The sequence below is a fragment of the Monodelphis domestica genome, chromosome 5, assembly GCF_027887165.1.
Source record: "Monodelphis domestica isolate mMonDom1 chromosome 5, mMonDom1.pri, whole genome shotgun sequence".
NCBI classification, from domain to species: Eukaryota; Metazoa; Chordata; class Mammalia; order Didelphimorphia; family Didelphidae; genus Monodelphis; species Monodelphis domestica.
In genome coordinates this window covers 271,512,689-271,532,729 of record NC_077231.1, presented here as the reverse complement: position 1 = coordinate 271,532,729, position 20,041 = coordinate 271,512,689, and the positions used below count along the sequence as shown (strand labels likewise).

Genomic DNA, 20,041 nt, shown 5'->3' with positions numbered 1-20,041 from the left:
GGTTATATTGTCTACCTCCTTCCTACCTTTCCCTATTTTTACTATATGTCTATTAAACCAAATTGTTAAAAGCTACTAACAGCCTCATAACTTAATATTTACTTTTTATAATTGGCGACCACAACTCTTTTTAATTATTACACTACATAAAGCATGCCTTTCTATTTGCACACCATATATATATGTATGTATGTATATATATATCCATGTGTGTGTGTGTAATTGACTTATCTGCACATATGTCTTTCTTCCAGTAGAATATAAACTTCAGGACAAGGCTGTTTTGTTTCCAATTTAAGAACTCTGGCTTAAAACATAGGAACGATCAGGACATGACTAGATAAGGAGTGTGCCTAAGAAGAGCATGTAAAAATGTATTTGCATGCAGATTTTAAAGCCCTTTTGATTAAGTTTGCAACTGAAAAAGAAAAGGGAGGGAAAGAATTACTTCCACATATCTATGCAGTAAGATACCATAAAGAGTAGTTACCATTAAGTAAAAACAATAGTTACCCAGAAATTCCTGTAAGACAAAATGTAAGAAAGAAGCTCCTGACACAACCAGTGACCTCCATTGGCAATTCACAAATGCAAAGTCCAGGGAAGAAGGAATATGTGTGTGGCATTTCCTAAAGTAAGGAAGCTGGTTAGATCTTACAGGTTTTGTCATCCCTCAGAGGCAGTAGGATAAGATTCCTGCCTGGAATAGCTCTGCAAGGCTACACCTTTTTCAAAAGAAGCAGGCTAATTAGAAGAAGGGGCAGGGCTAATTGTATATTGAGAAGGAACTCATGTGAGGAAATTTAGGAACCAGAGAGAGGAAACATAGTGGAGGGCATTTGGGTGAAGATAAATGCTGACAAAAAGGAAGGGAATATTGTCATTAGAAGCCTGAAGGCATGAGATAGTAATGATGGGGACAACAGGGGAAGGGGCCTTCAATTAGCTGGACATCTGCAGGAGTCCTCTCTCTGCCAAAACCACATCTGTTAACAATTTCCTGATTTGCTTTATGCTTTAAAAGGTGCATGAACTAGTTCCTGAGTGAAAAAGATGGGAGCTCTTATAATTTGAGGAGAAAAACTAGTCCTAGTATGACATACAGACTAGATTTAGGGAGATCAGATTTGAAAAGATTCAAAGAAAAATAGGTAGGACTCCCTGGCCTAAAAAGCAGGTCATCAGGAGAAGAAAGGTTTCAAGAGAAACTATTTGGTTGTGATGAAGACAAAAAGAATTGCAGAATTGCCTAGGGAGAGAAATTAAGATGAACAGGCAACTCATTCACTGAGAGCAGAACAGGGGTGTACACAAGATGGAAGCAAAGGCAGGTGATGGTGAATGAACAAAAAACCATGGCATTGTTCTGGGAGGAAAGAATAACCATTCATGATGAGCCAGTGAGTTAGGAAGGACCAGGAAATGTTATTATTGTTGTCTTCATCCATAATGGAGAAAAGAGAAGGATCAAAGACAGAGCAAGAACTATGATGGAGGTGGATGGGATCATGATCACCAATGGTGAGGGGAAGACAATGCTGCTCAAATTTGTCTTTGTTTCCAATTTCTGTACCAAGGAATATGATATCTAGGTCATGCAGCATATGGTGTGCCAGGTCTGGAAAATCAGGAAGATCTGGGTTCAAATTTGACCTCAGATGCTTACTACCTGTGTGATCATGGGCAAATCATCTAACCTCTGCCTCAGTTTTATCATCTGTAAAATGGGAATAATAATAGAATCTGCCTCCTAAGATTGTTTTAAGGATCAAATAAAACATGATCCCTGGAACAAAGTAAGTACTATGTAATGTTGGCTGTTGTTATCTTTGTGATGAATGGGACAGGAAAAAAATGGTTCATTGGGAGCGGATGCCCAAGACAAACAGGGACAGACTGAGGATGTCTAGGTGGGTTTGATAAGCTCATGTTAATAGGTCTAGATAACGACAACAATAATAGTTGGTCTTTGTATGGATTTTAAACACACATACACATTTGTTTATATACATATACATATATAAACTTTAAGGTTTGTAAAATATTATTTTATCCTTATAACAACCCTGGGAGGTAGGTGCTATTAATATCCTTATTTTACAGATGAGGAAACTGAATCAACAAAAGTTGTGACTTGCACAGGGTCATAAAGTTATTAAGGGTCTGAGGCTAAATTTGAACTTTTATTATATATATATATATATATATATATATATATATATAATAAAAGTTCAAATTATAAAGGAAATTCAAAATTATAAAGGAAATCAAAATTATAAAGGAAATCAACTCAGGTCTTCCTGACTTCAGGTCCAAGGCTCTATCCACTGAACTATCTGATGCCTAGATAAACTACATCTTCTGGTAATGAAAAAAAATAGCCCTGAGTGAGACACAGTGGACAAAGCTTCTCCTCAAGCCCCTGAGCTCAGTGGCAGAGATCCTCACTGACTGTTCAAATGAGTTCCCTCTTCTCTCTTATGCCATGCCTTAGAATACCTGCATGTCTTTACCCTCTCTTTTACCCATTATTTTCTCTTCTTTAACTCCTGCCTCTGAGAAACAGGTAGAGCTTTTCAATGCTAAGGCTAACCCCTATTTCTGTGATGATGATCCCAGGTCTCCTGCCTCCTCCTAGAGCTGGTCCCCTTGATCATCTCTTCTTGTTCTCACCTTCAGGATGACTGTTATGAATCATTCAGATGGCTGTTGAATGGAAGGAGGAACTAACTTTTCTACTCCACTCTAGAACTGGTTCCTTAATTTGGGGGGGGGCATGGATCATGGATCCCTTTAGCAAACTACTCAAGTCTAAGGGACCACTTCTCAAATACATGATATAAATACATGATATAAAATAGAGGATTATAAAGGAAATCAACTATATTGGAAGATCTCTCTCTCTCTCTCCCTCTGTCTGTCTGTCTGTCTCTCTCTCTCTCTCTCTCTCCCCCCCCCTTCTCAGGAATCTAGGTGAAGAACTTCTGTCCTAGTGAATAGAACTAGGGGCAATGGGTTGGAAGTTCCAAAAAGACAAATTTAGAAAACATTTTTGAATCAAGAGTTCTGTTGATTTCTATTCATGTCCCTTGCCCTCTAATTGCGGAATGGTTGAACAAATTGTGGTATCTGTTGGTGATGGAATACTATTGTGCTCAAAGGAATAATGAATTGGACTAATTCCATGTGAACTAGAACAACCTCCAGGAAGTGATGCAGAGCGAGAGGAGCAGAACCAGGAGAACATTGTACACAGAGACTGACACACTGTGGTACAATCGAATGTAATGGACTTCTCCATGAGTAAATATGCAATGATCCAGGACAACATGAAGGAACTTATGAGGAATAACACTATCCACATCCAGAGAAAGAAATGTGGGAGCAGAAACACATAGGAAAAACAACTGTTTGATCACATGTGTCAATGGGGATATGACTGGGGTTATAAACCCTAAATGATCACCCTAGTACAAATATCAATAACATGGAAATAGGTCTTGATCAATGACACACGTTAAACCCAGTGGAATTGTGCATTGGATATGGGAGGTGATTGGAGGGAGGGGAGAGAACGACCATGATTTTTGTAATCCTGGAAAAATGCTTTAAATTAATCAATTAAATAAAATTTTAAAAAAGAGTTCTGTTGAAATTGAACGGGCTACTTCAGAGATTAGTAGATTCTTTTCCACTGGAAGACTTCAAGTCAAACTTCTATAACCGTTTATCATTTGTTATATAAGGTTAAGTAGGGGCTGGAATCAATGGTCTCTGAGATCCCTTGTAGCTCAGAGACTCTGTCATTGTGTTAGAATAAAGATTTATGGCAGAAACAACTATCACATTTGCAAGAGGCATTGTGCCAATCCAGATGTTTTCTGCATGGAACAACAGAAATGACATCCCAAATAATAATAACACTGGCTAATGGGACATGAGACATTTTGAGTCTTTTGACTGAAAATTAGGAGTCAGAGAGTCTGATTCTCGGATTACAAGGTACACATGAAATAAAACTCTCTATTTAGATCAGAGGTATCCTTTACAGAGAGATATCCTTACTACTCCCACCTTTGCTTGTCATTTCCTGACACAATTAAGGACAAGACAGTTAAACTGGGTAGTTTAGTTTCTATACGTGTCTAGTATAGAATAAAAAGCAGAAGTCAAATATTTTCATGCATTATTCTTTAGTCAAAAAAGCTCTGAAATGATTGGAAATGATATTCATTTCCTGCAAGAATATTCCCACTAGTCAGTCACTCAACAAGGACTTATAAAGTCCCTACTATGTGTCAGACACTAGCTAAATGCTGGAGATACAAAGAAAGCCATGATATCTCCTTGCCTTCGAGGAGCTCACAGTCCAGTAGAGAAGAAAACAAATAAATAACTATGTACAAATAAAAGATTATCTATCCATATGCATAGATGTGTGTGTGTGTGTGTGTGTGTGTGTAGTTATACACACATGATCAGTTTGGAGATGGTTAACAGAGGGAAGGACATTAGATGACATGAGTAATAAAATTAGTAATAAGAAGAATTCTAAATGTTTAAATGTTCTAAATGTCTGAGATGCTTTCACATTAAGATGGATTTGAAGCAGACACATCAGTCAACAGAGGGCTCCAGGCCCTAGAAAATCGAGGCTGGGTGGGCTTAAAAGAAATCCATTCCAGGTCAACTAATGCGTTAGCAACAATCTAACATACTTTCAGGCGAGTGATGTCTTCCTCTCAGCAAATGCTCTATGACTACGCCCCTGGCAAGACGGAGATAAGTGCGCTTGCAAGTTGCCATTGTCCACTTTAACATACGAAATGTACCTTGAAATCCTGAGACTATTTGCACGACATCTTCATACACCATTAGAGTAGCTGATCGCTCAGGGAGCAGGCCAAGACTTAGAGAAGAAAACACTGGAGAAGGGGGAAAAAAAAGAGGATGCTTGTGAATTTTTGCATCTAAATTAAACCATACAGCAGTCAAACAAGCAGTTAAGGTAACAGTAAGTGTCCACTCCGTGGTAGGTGCTGGGAACATAGAGATATAAAATGAAATAATCCATACATGCAAGGAGCTTACCCATAAGTCGATAAACACTTATTAAACACCTACTTTGTATCAGGCGGGGTGTGATGTGATGATGGGTACAGAGAGAGGGAAAAGGCAATCAGTCCCTCTTCTCAGGGATCTTATTATCTAGTAGCTGAGTGCTTTTAGATCTATTCAGATTTGGAAACTACCAATAGTCTATTATTATTACAATAAACAAAAGACTAGGAAAATTCCAAGAAGATTCTATAAATCCCCAAAAGACCAACAGCCCCCTTAAAAAAGCTCTCTGGTGAGAATAATCTCTATCAGGCAACACTTTAGGAGATGATCCTCATGAGTCTTCTCCTCTCAGAAGGGACCACCTTCTGGTGAGAAGCCCCTTTTAATTTAGGTGGGCTGATTCTCCAACAACAAGACACCAAAAAAGTAGTGGAATCTGTTAGAGGAATGTAAGGAAAAAATAATGGGATTACCAAAGATTCCAGCACAAAGAAAACTTGGTTAAAAACTTAGTGCTCTAGGAGATAAATACAAAAGGAAACTATTAATAATAGAATGAACCATAATAAAAAAATTTAGACTATAATTATTTCTAATTAGAATAATATATAATAATATACATAATAATCTAGATTATTAGTGTGTTCATGTTTTTTAAAAGCATACATATTCCTCACAACAACTCCGTGAAGTGGATGCTATTATTATTCTCATTTTACAGATGAGAATTGTCAAATGACTTGCCCAGGATTGCATAACTGCTAAGTATCTGAGAAGATTTTTCCCAACTCCAAGACTGGCAACTCCAACTATCTGGCAACACTCATTGGACTTCAAACTTCTCTGTCTTTGTAGTGCCTGATAAAGCACATACTCTGAAGCCCAGGCTTAGACAGCCCAGGCCACCTCTGCACCACAAAGAGGCAATGGAATAGGTCCAACAATTTGAAGCTCTAAAAACACAAACTTTTAGTCTACTTAAGAAAACCTTAAATTAAGCTTTAGGTCTTCATTTACTTCCACTCCACTATGAGACCCAAATGGAAGAAGAATGGAATCTGAAAGGCAAAAGATGAAGGAAAGGTCCAGGGAAGATGACTGTGCTGACCAGAGGCCAAAGAGGTAGAGACACGGAAAGGCACACTACCAGTCACACCTTTAGGAGATATTTCTCCGGGGGACTGTATGGGCTCTCCTATCTGATCCAGAAACTCTTCTCTCTCATGACTAGAAGGTGGCTCCTATCACTCTTCGGAGAGGGGCAGCTAGGTGGCACAGTGGATTGAGCTCCAAGCCTGAAGTCAGGATGACTCTTCTTCCTGAGTTCAATTCTGGCCTCAGACACTAACTGTGTGATGTTGGACCAGTAGATCAGCCCTGTTTGCTTTGATTTTTTTCACCTGTAAAATGAGCTGGTGAAGGAAATGGCAAACTGCTCCCATACCTCTGACAAGAAAACTCCGAATGGGGTCACAAAGAGTTGGACATGACTGAAAATGATCCAACAACTACATCATTATTTGGTTCTTTCTTGACAAAAGACATCTTTTAATGCATAGTCTACTTGCCTGAAATCAATTCGTTTAGCCATGTTACATGAACCCTTTTGAAATTCTGGACTGATTATTTTCTCTGTGATTGAGTCTTAGGAAATTGCCAAGTTACTAAGAGGTTAAATGACTTATCCATGGTCACAGGTAGTATTTTATCAGGGAAAGTCCCAAAGCCCTAGTTTTCCTGACTTTGAGGCTATCTCAACACAATAAACAAACAGATCAACAAATTTTCCAATAGCTATAACACGACACAGAATATAGCTTAGTATTGTTTGAAGAACATTAACAGGAGTTGGAAGAACCATTTCTGCCACTAAGTAGGTGTGTGACCTTGGGTTACATTACTTCCTCCCCCTAGGGTTTAGTCTCCTGATCCATGAAGGAAGGAAGGTTATACTATGTAATCTGTTCTCTAATGTTCCTTTCAGTTTTTAGAATGCCAATAGTTAAAACATAAAAAAAACAGTTTTCATTTCATTTTTTCCTTGTCCAATTTAGAGACTACCAATTAAGAGAGGCAAAAATAATACAGATCCTTAAATGAATAAAGGACCCCTGAAGAGGTAGGAGATATTTCTGACTGAAATCAGTCATGTGTGAAAGATCACATGTTCTTCAGATTTAATTAAAAAAATTTTAAACAAAAAGATGAAAGCCTACCTTTGAAGAGAGATTCCAGACCACAACTTCCTTCCTTCCTTTCTTTAAAAAAACACCAACCTTTACTTTCTCTCTTAGAGAACAACGACTCTAAGATAGAAGGGCAAGGGCTAGGAAAATGGGGTTAAGTGACTTGCTCAGGCTTCCGAAGTGTGAGATCACAATTTTCAAAGTTCAATTACACTATTCAGGCCAGTCAGCCTAAAACATGATCTAGCTGTCTGCCCCCTATCACTGGCAGAAATAAAGCTATTTATTTATGATGTCCCCCCTTACTTTTTTCAGCTCCAGGAAGGAAACACTCTATGCCCCGGTGCTTCCTTGCAAAGTAAGGGATGGGAAGAGAAATCTAGGTTTGAGAAACCTCCTAAGAATGCCTTGTCTTGTTTACATGCTTGAAAGATCCCCCTTTTCATTATAAATATAGAAAACATGTCCCTTTGGAAAGGACACTCCGCAGCTCTAGTGAATTTTTGCAACAGGCAAAGTAAGAAGCATTTATTAAGTGTTTACTGTGTGCCAGGCACTATACTAAGTCACAGATCGAATTTCAATCAAATCAATTCAGCACCAAGCTCTTGTTAATATTCCAAACAAAGGGCTTACTATTGTGAAGAAGAGAGCTGGAAAAAAATGTAATGTGACTATTGTCTGATTCACTCACTCAGAAGAAAGGAGATTAGGGAAATGTTTTCCTTTTTCTTCTGGCATTTGTGAGGATCCAAAGTGAAGGCAATGGATCAGACACATGGGATGAGGAAAAGTGGGAGGTTAAGGATGACACTAGGGTTGCCAAACTAGAACTTTAGACAATACTAGAGAAGCTTAGAAGAAGAGTGGGGCTGATGATGAGTTTTAGATTTAGATAGGATGAATTCGAGATGCCTTTGGCACATACAGTTTGAGATGTTTAAAATCAAGTCAAGTCAACAAACATTTATTAAGCAGTTACTGAGCAAGAGGCATGATGACTGTTCTGAACCAGGAGTGAGCATGAACAGGCAACTCAAGATCAAGGAATACAGTTCAGGAGAGAAACTGGAGCTGAAAAGATCAATCTGGTGGTCACCTGCAGAGAAAAGGTAACTGAATGCAAGGAAGTTAATGAGATCATCAAGTAGATGTTCTAAAAAGAAAAGAGATGAGGATGTAGGACACTGTCTGGAGGTCACTCCCATTTGGGGATGTGATCTAGATTATGAATTAGCAAAGGATTCTGAAGAGGAGTCATTAGGTAGGTAGATGGACAGAAGTAGAAGAATTTCATGAAAACCCAGAGAGGATACCATATTCAGGAGGAGAGTCTGGTCAACAGTATAGTCAACAGTCAAAGAGTTATTAATTATTCATATACTTTTTCTTTGACATCTGGGTCCTGTAACCAACCAAATGAAAAAGGAGACATTTTCCCTGATCTTCTAAATCTCCTCAAACTCTGCAAAATAAGAAAAATGTGCCAGAAAAAAAGCAATTGGACCTGTCTCCAAAGGCTAAGACACTAAGAACCCTAAGGAGGAAACGAACTGTGAATTAATGACAGAAAGGGCTATCTTTAATCCCTAACTCACTTCCTCCCCCCATTACCTCCCATGCTGCACAGGACTCTAAGTCTTGTATTCTGAGAGGCAGATAGTAATTCCTTTGCTGCTATTAAAGTCTTTGCTATCACACCCTGTTCCTGCTTTGACCCCATCATTCTCCACCCCCATCCTTTGGGTAGATCTTCTTAGGCAGCAGTACACTATGTGGCAGCTATCTCAGCCAAAGACTGAAGAGCACAGGGAATTGAGGCAGGGCACCAGTGTGTGGTGGGGCGCCATCAAGGCTGAAGAAAAGTGGACTGGCATTCTGCTGGGGGCAGGTCTCTCTCTAGAAATCACCTGAGGCAAAGTGGGAGGCTAGGGAAAAGGAAGTTGAGAGAGGTTAAGGGTCCTCCTCATAAACTCTGCCTTAAAAGACCAATGGGTTGTAAAGTAAGTTCTAAAGGAATATAAGGAAAAAATAATGGGATTACCAAAGATTCCAGCACAAAGAAAACTTGGTTAAAAACTTCATGCTCTAGCAGATAAATACAAAAGGAAACTTAATAACAGAATGAACCATAATCTTTAGGGTACCCAGAAAAATCTGACTATCACTAAATATCATAAGACAAATGAAAATGACAGAAGATCCTTTGGGCTTCTAAAAGAATGTGGAACCACAGGAAGATGTTGCCAAATGGCTTCAAAGAGAAATAAAAATGATGAAAGCAGAATTGAAGAAATAAATGATAGACTAGAAAAACGTGACTCCACAATGGTGAATCTCTCCAAAAAAATGAAAGAGAAAACTAATTGATTGGGAATGCAAATACAAAGAAGTGAAATACAATCTGGAAGAAGAGAAATAAAAAAGAATCATGTTAAAAGAATATATGATAGCTATAGAATCGAAATATTGATCTGAAAGAATGTGTAGAGACAACATAAGGATCATAAGCACATCAGAAGAACATGGTAAGCTAAAGAATCTGTACACCATAATGTGAGAAATAATACAACTGTCTAGAACTTCTGAGTATAGAAAACAAAATGCCAATTAAAAGGATCCACAGATTATCTTTGGGGGTTGTGGGAAAGGAGAAAACCTAAGCTGCAAACTCCCAGATACACAGTAGTTAAATAGAACAATTCCAAAGACAAACAAAAAAACAACTGGGAGAAAGACCTTCAAATATAAAGAAAAGGAAATTTAAATATATAATTCTCTTCTGAACCCATTAGAGATCATAGAAAGAACTGGACTACTGTGCTCCTGAAAGCTGATGAAATTAAAATGCAACACCAAATGACATATCTTATAAAACTGAGCCTAATAATTTATATCAAGCATATGTTAAGCACTTATTATTATGTGCCAAGCATTGTGCTAAATGCTGGGGATTTAAGGAAAGGCAACAAATAGATCATCGAAAAGCTCAAAGTCTAATGAGGAAGGACAATATGAAATCAACTATGTATAAACAAGATTTATAAATAATACATTAGATAATCAACTGAACATCTAGATGTTACAATGGATAGAAGCTTCAGGTCTGGAGTCGGGAATACCTGAGTTCAAATTTGGCCTCAGACACTTACTAGTTGTGTGACCCTTGGCAAGTTAGGTAACCCCATTTGCCTCAGTTTCCTCATCTGTAAAAGGAGCTTAAGAAGGAAATGGCAAATCAAAAGTATCTTTGCCAAGAAAACACCAAATGGGGTCCTGAGGAGTCAGATATGACTGAAATGACTTAACAAAAACAACCAAGAAAGAGAAAGCACTAGCACTAAGGGTTGTTTTTTTTTGTTGTTGTTGTTATTGTTTTGTTTTGTTATTTTTTTTTTTTGCCAGGAATTAGGAAACAAGGGAAGTCATAAGATAATGATGAGAAGAGGAAGGATTCCAGCATGGGGGATGGCCAGTTAAAATGCACAGCCAAGAGATGGAGCATTTTGCGTGTAGAACAGCAAACAGGTCAGTGTCACCAGATCACAAAGTATGTGAGGATAGTTAGATGGTGAAGGATGGAGGGGGTCAGTTTATGTAATTTTGGATTTCAAACTCTTTTTGGTTTTATATTTGATCCTGAAGCTGATGGGGAACCATGGAAGTTTATTGAATATAGATGTGTATGATGTAATCAGATCTGTACTTTAGGAAGATTAAGGACGATGCATTGTGGTAAGAAGAGACATGAGGCAGAGGAGACCAGTGAATGGGCTTTAGTAATAGTATAGGTGTGAGGTGATGAGCGCCTATATCAGACTGGCGGCAGGGTCAGAGGGGAAGAAGGGTGCATATATACGGAGTTATTTCAAAGGGAGGATTGAAAAAACTTGGCAGTAGACTAGAAATGAGGAGTGAGGACTAGAGGATGATACCTTGATTGCAAGATTGAATGACTGGGAGGAGAGTGGTGATCTCAATAGCAATAAGGGAATTCAGAAGTGGGGATAAGTTTTTTGGGGAAAGATGAGTTTGATTTTAGATATATTGAGTTTAAGATGTAAGATTTAATTTAATTTAGATAAGACATTGAGTTTGAGATGTTCAAAAAGCAAATGGAGCTCAGCAAAAAGATTTGGGTTGGATGTATAATCTTGAAATTATCTGCATTGAGATAAATGAACCTATGGGGTCAGTTGAGATCAGTTTAGAAGTTGAAGAAGGTCCAGGACACAACCAGGGTGGAGCAATGTCACAGAAACCTGGAGAGAAGAATACTGAAAAGCAACTGACAGGGTGAAAAAGAGTAGAGAGATCAAGAAGGATGGGGATTGAGAAAGGGTCACTGGATGGCAATCCAATTTTTTTTTCACCACAAACATTAGCATTTATTCATTTTCTTTTTTTATAGCAAATGACAAAGACCCAGTTTACCAGCTTTACTTTTTTATTTTTTGCCTAGGCTTAACATTACAGATCACTAGTAACTTTGGAGAGAACAGTTTCAGTTGAATAATGAGACTGGAAGTTAGACTGTAAAATGCTAGAGGAAAAGAAGTGGAGACATCGATTGACAACTATCTTCTCATGGAGTTTAGTCACAAAATGGAGGAGAGATATGGGATGACAGCTAGTAGGGATGAATGGATCAAGTGAGAGCATTTTTAAGGAAGGAGACATGTTTGCAGGCAGTGAGGAAGTAACCAGGGGACAGGGAAACAGTGATGATAAGTGAGAGTGGGGCTGACAGAAGTGACATTCTACTGGAGAAGACTGGATTGAATAAATGAAAAAAAAGATGAAGATTCAATACGAGAGACATGTGAAGCATTTCTACAAAACACAGATGTAAACTGTGTGCTTTGAAAGGAACCCAAACAATAGAAATATGAAAAAGTAAACAAATACAGCAACCAGGAAAGGAACAAGTAAATGAAATGAATTAGCTCAGATAAAAACAGGAAAAATAAAACCTAAAATGAGAAAGATACCTTTGAGGTTAAAAATGACTACAACAAATGAATAATGACAAAACGCAAAAGAGGGATCATTAACAGATCTTCTAAAAGTACAAAAGAGACAAGGGCAAAAACAGAACTTAAAACAAAGAAATGGTGGTAAAGGACTAGGCCTGCAATGTCAGACTAAACCTCACCAAGAGGTGGATCAATTTCTCTTATGGTATTAAACTGAAGAACTGAAGGAAATATAAATCAAGCTAACACTTATTAAGCACCTAGTATGTGCCTAGTGCTGTGCTGAGGAGTGGACATACCAAGAAAGGCAAAAAATAGTCCCTGCCCTCAAGCAACTCATAGTCTAAGTGGGAAGACAACATACAAACAACTATGTACAAATAAGATATTTACAGGAAAAATTTAAGATACTAAACATAAGGGGGAAGGTACTAGTATTAATGGAAATAAAGAAAGGCTGCCTATAGAAGTTAGGATTTTAACTGGGACTTGGAGAAAGCCAGGGAAATCAGTAAATAGAGATGAGGAAGGAAAGAATTTCAGGCATAAGGAAAAGTCAGGAAATGCATGGAATAAAGAGCTGAATTATTTTGTGCAAGCAATAGCCTAGTGCCACTGGATTATAGAATAATGGAGAGGATACAAAGAAAGAGGGGAGCACATAAGATATATGGCACATAAACTAATCAAGTCAATGGTAAAGAGTGCATAGAAAATAATTTCTCTAGTCTCTCAGGAAGAAGAGGAGTCTTGAGAGAATGGGCAAAGAGGTAATGGAAGGGAAAGAAAAGGAGAATTCCAGATTCAGTGATGTTAGAGGGTTCTACTGAATAACATTCTCATAATGGGAGGGAGAAATTATGTAATAAGAAATGGGGATATTAGAATGGATAAAATCTTCTGGGATTTGGTCATCTTGGAGAGTGTTGTGCCTCTGTTGAATGGCATCCTGCCTCAGGAGGAAGTTGCTCTTAGAAGCAACTGTCATCTGCAAGATCAGAAGAGTAAGGATCCAGAGAAATTTCATGGCATATGGGGGGTGGGGATCATCAGAGGAAAGGTGGTAGTAATGAACCACACAATCACTTAATTCTAAAGTTACTTCATTTCCCATTTCCTTCTTTTATTTCATTTTTCTCCAGTAAAATAGCAAAATAAAAATAAGTCCTTATTGAACTAATACACTTTATCAAGGTGCAAAAGTTTGACATAAAAAAGAACAGACAGCATTAATACAGTGTGTTAAGGCTTGCAAAGCACTTTTGATGAAGAAATGTAGTAGCTCAAATGCAGTCTTGAGTTCAATGATAATAGATACATGGCAGCTTTGGCTATCAGTCTATAATTTTCTCTCTCTGAAGTCACACAATTTCTACAAAGCAATGACAATGACCTGGAATTCCATCATTATTTGTATTCCCCTCCACCAGTACAGATTGTACCCTCTTCTCTTAATTTAGTAAGTAGTCTTTGAGAACTGTCAAAATTAATTGCTGTGATCAACCTGGTGATAAGCCTCTGAACCAAACCAGGAGGGTTCTCAGATAATAGACATAGCCTTAGTCACCTTTTCTTGACCTGTTTCTAACTTGTTAGGACCTTCAAAAGCTTGAAATTTTATTGGAAGAACCAAGACAATCCAGGGTCCCCCCAGAATCCCCCCACAATGATAAGATGTAAATTAAAGGGGATCTTTAATGGAGGACAGAAGAGTTTTATCTATGGTAAATATGAACTCATAAATGTTGGTTGATTCAAGATCAATTCCTCTTTGGTATCAAATGTAATACCTTAGAAATTAGAACAAAGTAAAATCCTACTTACCAGGTAACCGTATGGGTTTCCATGGTGCAGAATTTGGTACATATGCAGGCTTACTGGCTGTGACAATCAGCTGATTGCCCAACTGATATTGGAACTTGATGAAAGCTGTGCCATCTGCCCCTGATGTTCCAGAGGCAATAGAGACCTGGTTGGTAAATATCTCAATGAAGGCTTCGTTGACTGGCTGATGGGTGCTGGCGTCACTGATGTGGACCTTCAGTGTCACTTCTGGAAGAGAAAACACATGTGTTACTCTTGAGGAAACTTCTATGATGATAATCACATAATATACAATGTTGAAAACAATACAAGGAAGAAGATTTTGCAAGCCGACTAGGAAATGTAAGCTAACAAATTTTTTCCTTCTGTAGCTTCCCTGCCAATTCCTTGTAGATTCTTTGCCAATTTCTTCCCTCTGCCAATTTTCTTCCCACAAAGTCATCATGGACTTCCCATGGTCTCTATTATTGTCAGAAGTCATCTTCTTTAGTAAAATCACCCTTTCCGTTCCCCCAAATGCCAGAGGGGAAAAAGTGATTGCTTTAAGAATTTGTACACCACACACCATCTGCTGTACTTCCCAGATGGTATTTCAGGGCCTCCAATATATTGCCAACAGGGAAAACCTGGCCAGGAGCATTAGCCAAAACACATTCTGCTACAGAAAGGTCCAGAGCGGGTTATTAAGATTCTAAGCTACTCTCTTTGATAGCCTTGCTAAAGAGGGATATAAGATGGCCAGGGTCCTTGTGTTAACCTTGAAGACAACATTGAGAAACTGTTAAAATCCATTTTTAAGGGCAGAAAGCCCTCAAAAAATGAAGGATTTATGGAGATATTCAGTGTTCATGATTGGGACTTGCTAACAAAATTGAAGTGCCATTATGACCTAAATAAATTTATCAACAATGCTACACCAAATTAAAAAGGGCTAACTTTATAGAGCTAGATAAAATAAAAACAAAATTTATTTGGAGGAATGGAAGTTCTAAAATCTCAAGAGAAAGGATGAAAAACTGTAGAAATAAAAGGGAAATAGCACTTTCAGACCTTAGATTTACTGTAAAGTAAAACTATGTGGCACTGTCTAAAAAATAGAAAAGTAGCTTAATGCAATATATTATTTAAAAAGGAATCAGAAATGTCTAAACTCAATTACTCAGTGTTCAATAAACATGAAAAATGTAAATTACTTGTAGATAAAGTCCTTATGTGAAAAGGACTACTGGGACAACAAGAGTTTGGCAAGAGACTAGATTGTTGCCATTTCCTACAATCTACTTAAAATGAATATATATAGCCTGAATATTAAAAGTTAGGTAAAGAAAATTACAAAAGAACTGGATCAGTTACTGATATGGGAAAAAAATCTTTTTTTTAAATTAAATTCATCCTATTTTTTTATTCAAAGGCATTTTATTTTCCCAATTACATGTATGACAATTTTGAACATACATTTCCCGAAATTATAAGATTCAAATTGTCTCCCTTCCTCCTTTCTAGCCCCCCTCTCAGAATTGGTAAGCAATTTGATCTGGATTATGTGTATTATCATGCAAAAAATATTTTCATTTTGGTCATTGTTGTAAGAGCATACTCATAAAAGTCCAAAACTAGGGGTAAGAATTCTTAAACAAACCGGAGAAAGGGTTCATCACAAGAGATAAATTATAGATAAAATGCCATGAAATTACTAAATTTTATATGAACAAAAATCAATGCAACCAGATTAAGAAGAGAAGTTGTCAATTGAGGGGAGAAAATCTTACCATCAAATATAAGGGTCTGATATTCAAAATATATAAGGAACAAATACAAATATATAACCAAGAACCATTTTTTCAATAGATAAGTGTTCAAAAGATATGAAAAAGGAAAAAAAGGAAACATTTATTAAGAGCATCCTATGTGCCAGATCCTGTGCTAAGTTCTTTATAAATATTATCTCACTTGATCTTCACAATAACTTTGGGAAGTAAGCAGCATTATTATTCTCATTTTACATGTGAGAAAACCGAAGATGACAAGGGTAAGTAAATTGTTCAGGGTTACAAAATTATGATATGTCAGACTGAATTTTAATTCAAGTTTTCTTGACTCTACACCCAGTGTTCTATCCACTATGCCAGCTTTCTGTCTCTGATGAATAAAGGGTTCTCAAAACAAAAATTGCAAACTATGGACAGTCATGAAACATTGCTCCAAATCACTGCTCACTAAGAGAAATGCAAACAAAACAATGCTGAGAATCCATCTTAAACCTAGTAAACTGGAAAGGATGACAAAAGACAGAAATAACTAATGTCAGAGGTGCTGAAGAACACTGGTGCATTGTTGATGGAATTGTGAAATGGCATGATTATTCTGGATAGCAATTGAGAATTATGCTTAGAAAGTAACTGAAATATCCTTACTCTTTGATCCAGAGATTCTGCTACTACTTCTGCTGCTACTACTACTACTACTACTACTACTACTACTACTACTACTACTACTACTACTACTACTACTACTACACACACTCACACACATTTTAAGACAGAGAAAAGACAAAAAGAAAGGCCCAATATGTACCAAAATATTCATAATAGCACTTTTTGTAATGGAAAAAATATCTAGAAATGAGATATCTATTGTTTAGATAATGGCTAAACAAATTTTAGAACATGAATATAAATGAATATTACTGTCATATGAAATAATGAGTATGAAAAATACATAAGAGCATGGAAAACACATACATTGATATAAAATGAACTATACAAAACTAGGAAAACAATATGTACTATGACTATAACAATATAAATGGAAAAACCAAAAGATACAAGAAAACTGAACAGTAGGAAACTTATGATGAACAAGCATGGTTCCAAGGAAGAGATGAGAAAATAAAGTTCCTCCACTTCTTTGCAGAAGCAGGAAACTATGAGTTCAGACTTTGCATATACAGTATGTACATTTTTCATATACAAAAATGATATATATTGTTTTTGATGTATTTGGTTACTTTTGCTGCTGAAATGCTATTTACCTCAACTTTTCTAATTCTTTTTTCATGGAATAATTTTCTTTGTATCAGGGAGAGGTATAGTGGAAATGAAGATAATATAAAAGATATCAATATGTTTTTTTAAAGGGGGACAAGATCAAATAGAGTAAACAAGTGTGTGGGAAGATAGAATCCAAAACTGAAAAACAGACAAAATTCCAGGAAAGGGAAAGAGGGTAAGGAGAGGAAAGGAAATCAGTGGAGGAAAATTAATGAAAGAAAAAATATTCCATACCCAAATTTCTCCAAGAAACTTATCATTTAGTATTATTAATTATAACTCTACTTATATTTTTTTCAAATCTTTCAATGGGCCTGTAGTCCCATGGAATTACACTACCTCCAACCAGTAGACTGAAATCCTCCCATACCCATCCATCCTATATAACTCTTTTAAAAAGCAGTTATTTGTAACATTAAAATATCCTCTTGTCTATGTTTTCCCATAAGGCTGTGGAAGGGGAGTGGCAGAAATCTGTAAACCCAAGTTTACTATCTCTAGACATCTCAAAAATATCAAAGAAAGACTCAAGTTTTCCATATTGTCTTCCTATCATACATTTCCTGAATGAGAGCTGTTAATCTTATTCTTTGAAATTCCTTATGGATTGTATGCTTTACCAAAGACCTTGTGCCATGGAACCCAACAATCTCCCAAAGTCTGAAATGGGCTCAGATTTATATAACACTTTTAAGTTAGCAAAGTGCTTTGCTTATCTAATAGCAACCCTGAATAAATGAAAGAAGGAAGGAAAAAGCATTTATTGATTGTTTTAATTTTGCAGATGAGGAAACTGTGAATCAGAGAACATTAAGTGACAGCCCACTATCACAGAGCTAGTAAATGGAAGGACTGAGACTCTAGTACAGTTTTTGATTGGAAGAACATTTTTTTCCCTACTTATACCACACTGATAGTCCTAAGTGGTTATATGTTCAAATGCACACAATGCTAAATAATTATAATAGGGGTGTATAGCACAGTGAATTAAATTTGGAGTCAGGAAGAGATGTATTCAAATTATTCCTCAGAGACTAGTTTTTTGATTCTGGCCAAATCATTTAACCTCTCTCAGTCTTAGGTTGCTCTTTTATAAATGGGGGTAAGGGAGAGGAGTTAGACCCAATGACCTCTTAAGGTCCTTTCAAGCTCTATTAAGTACAAAGAACAGATCAAACAGAATAGCCTGAGAAGTTCAAGGAAGGAGGAAGTCCAGAATTATAATGAAGCAACATCTAATCCAAGCAGTTGTAAAGACACAGATCCTTATAATCTCCCCCCCCCCCCTTTATATCAGTACCCTTTGATGGCTGAGATGTCAACAACCCTTCTAGAGTTCACTTGATATCATCTACTCCCTTCTGCCACTTATCAACAGCATATGGTTCCTACCTCCACTTTCCCAAAGCTAAAAGCCTATTTGATGTCTTCTGGATATAGAGGTTGAGCTCCAGGAGATTTCAGAGTGGGTCCAGGTTTAAAAGAGGTAGAGTGGGGTAATTTCTATTGAGTTCATAACTCATTTGCAAAACATTATGGAAGAGCAAATATGGCAGAGGTTAAGTCAAGTTGCCTAGCAAAATAACTAAAAGCACAGGAGGGCTTTTACAAAACAAGTCAATCTAAAGCTTGGCATCAGCATGAACTAGGTCAAATCTCAGGGACATTCCTGGATGAAATGGAAAAGGGGGAAAAACGGAAGTAAAATGGGAATTTGTCACTGCTTCTACCATCATCCTTCTTTCAACAATGATGGTGGTGACATTCCCTTATTTGGTTTCTCCAATTCTGTTTTCAATGAGCCAGATGAGGTTACAGCTTTTGATAACAACTATTCCAGACTCAGTCCTGTGAAAGTAGGGGGAGGGTGATCACAAACAAATTCCATTACCTATTTTAGAGGATGTCTGTAATACAAAAAGAATGGAATTTAAACTATTTTATAAGAAAAAAGTAGCAGAAAAGGCATTTAAGAAAATGAAGTTAGGAAGAATAACTAGAAAGGGGAACTATCTATGCTGACGGTGAAACAATCTTGAAAGAATTGAGTGGTTTGTTTTCATAAGGCATCTCCAAAAAACATAACATACCAAAGGAATGGAAGAAAAAAAATCAAAGATCACAAGAGTACAGAAAAGAGTGGTGAGAAGAGAGCAATAAGTAACGAACCCACATTTTTACTCTCATAGTTATAAAACCTTATGAAATGATCTCTATTATAATAGATAACACACACACATATATATGTGTATATATATATATATATATATAGTGCTTTAATGTTCCATAAATCATTATACATATATTGTCTTACTTGGTTGTCTCCTTTTAAAAACTTTTTAAGGTAGTTGGTATTGTTATCATTCTCATTTTACAGATGAGGAAAATTATGGATGACAGAAATTAAAGGTTTTGCCCTGGGTCTCACTTGATTAGTGTTGGAGGCAGGATTAGAATTCATCTCCCTTACTAACCAAGTCTAGGATTCTATTGAAGGCACTTTTAAAAATATGAGGAGGAATATTAAGAGGAAACAGTAGAGTGGAAAATCATGAGATCTGGATCACTGGACTGCAGGCAGAACAGTAGTATTAAGACATAGGATCTAGAGTCATAGGATTGTAGACCAAGAGCCAGAATTAACCTTGGAGATCCTTTTGTCTATGTCCTCATTTTACAGATGAAGCAATTGAGGCTGAAAATGGTCAGTGAATTGCCTACAGTCACATAGGCATTAAATGGCAGATTTGGGATTTGAATGCTGATTGTGTGACTGGACTCTTCCAAATGTACCATGCTGTTTCCAGAAGGCTCTGAATCCTGGCTTTGCCCTATTACTATCCATGTGAAGTCATACTTTACCTTCAAACTTAGAGGCACTTATGTGGATTGATGGATAGAGCACTGGTACTCTAATCTGGAAGAACCAAGTTCAAATTTT

At 37.0% G+C, this 20,041-nt stretch overlaps 1 protein-coding gene across 2 annotated transcripts in view; it reads right to left on the bottom strand.

Annotated features, from left to right (window-relative positions):
* FAM171A1 (family with sequence similarity 171 member A1) overlaps positions 1–20,041 on the bottom strand; it is a 184,812-nt gene that overhangs the window by 73,973 nt on the left and 90,798 nt on the right. For both annotated transcript variants that reach the window (XM_001368430.5, XM_056800159.1), the window contains exons 2-3: positions 14,051–14,278; positions 4,833–4,925 (exon numbers count right to left, since the gene is read on the bottom strand). In XM_001368430.5, the coding sequence (XP_001368467.1) occupies positions 4,833–4,925; positions 14,051–14,278 (321 nt within the window). The remainder of the gene's footprint in view (positions 1–4,832; positions 4,926–14,050; positions 14,279–20,041) is intronic.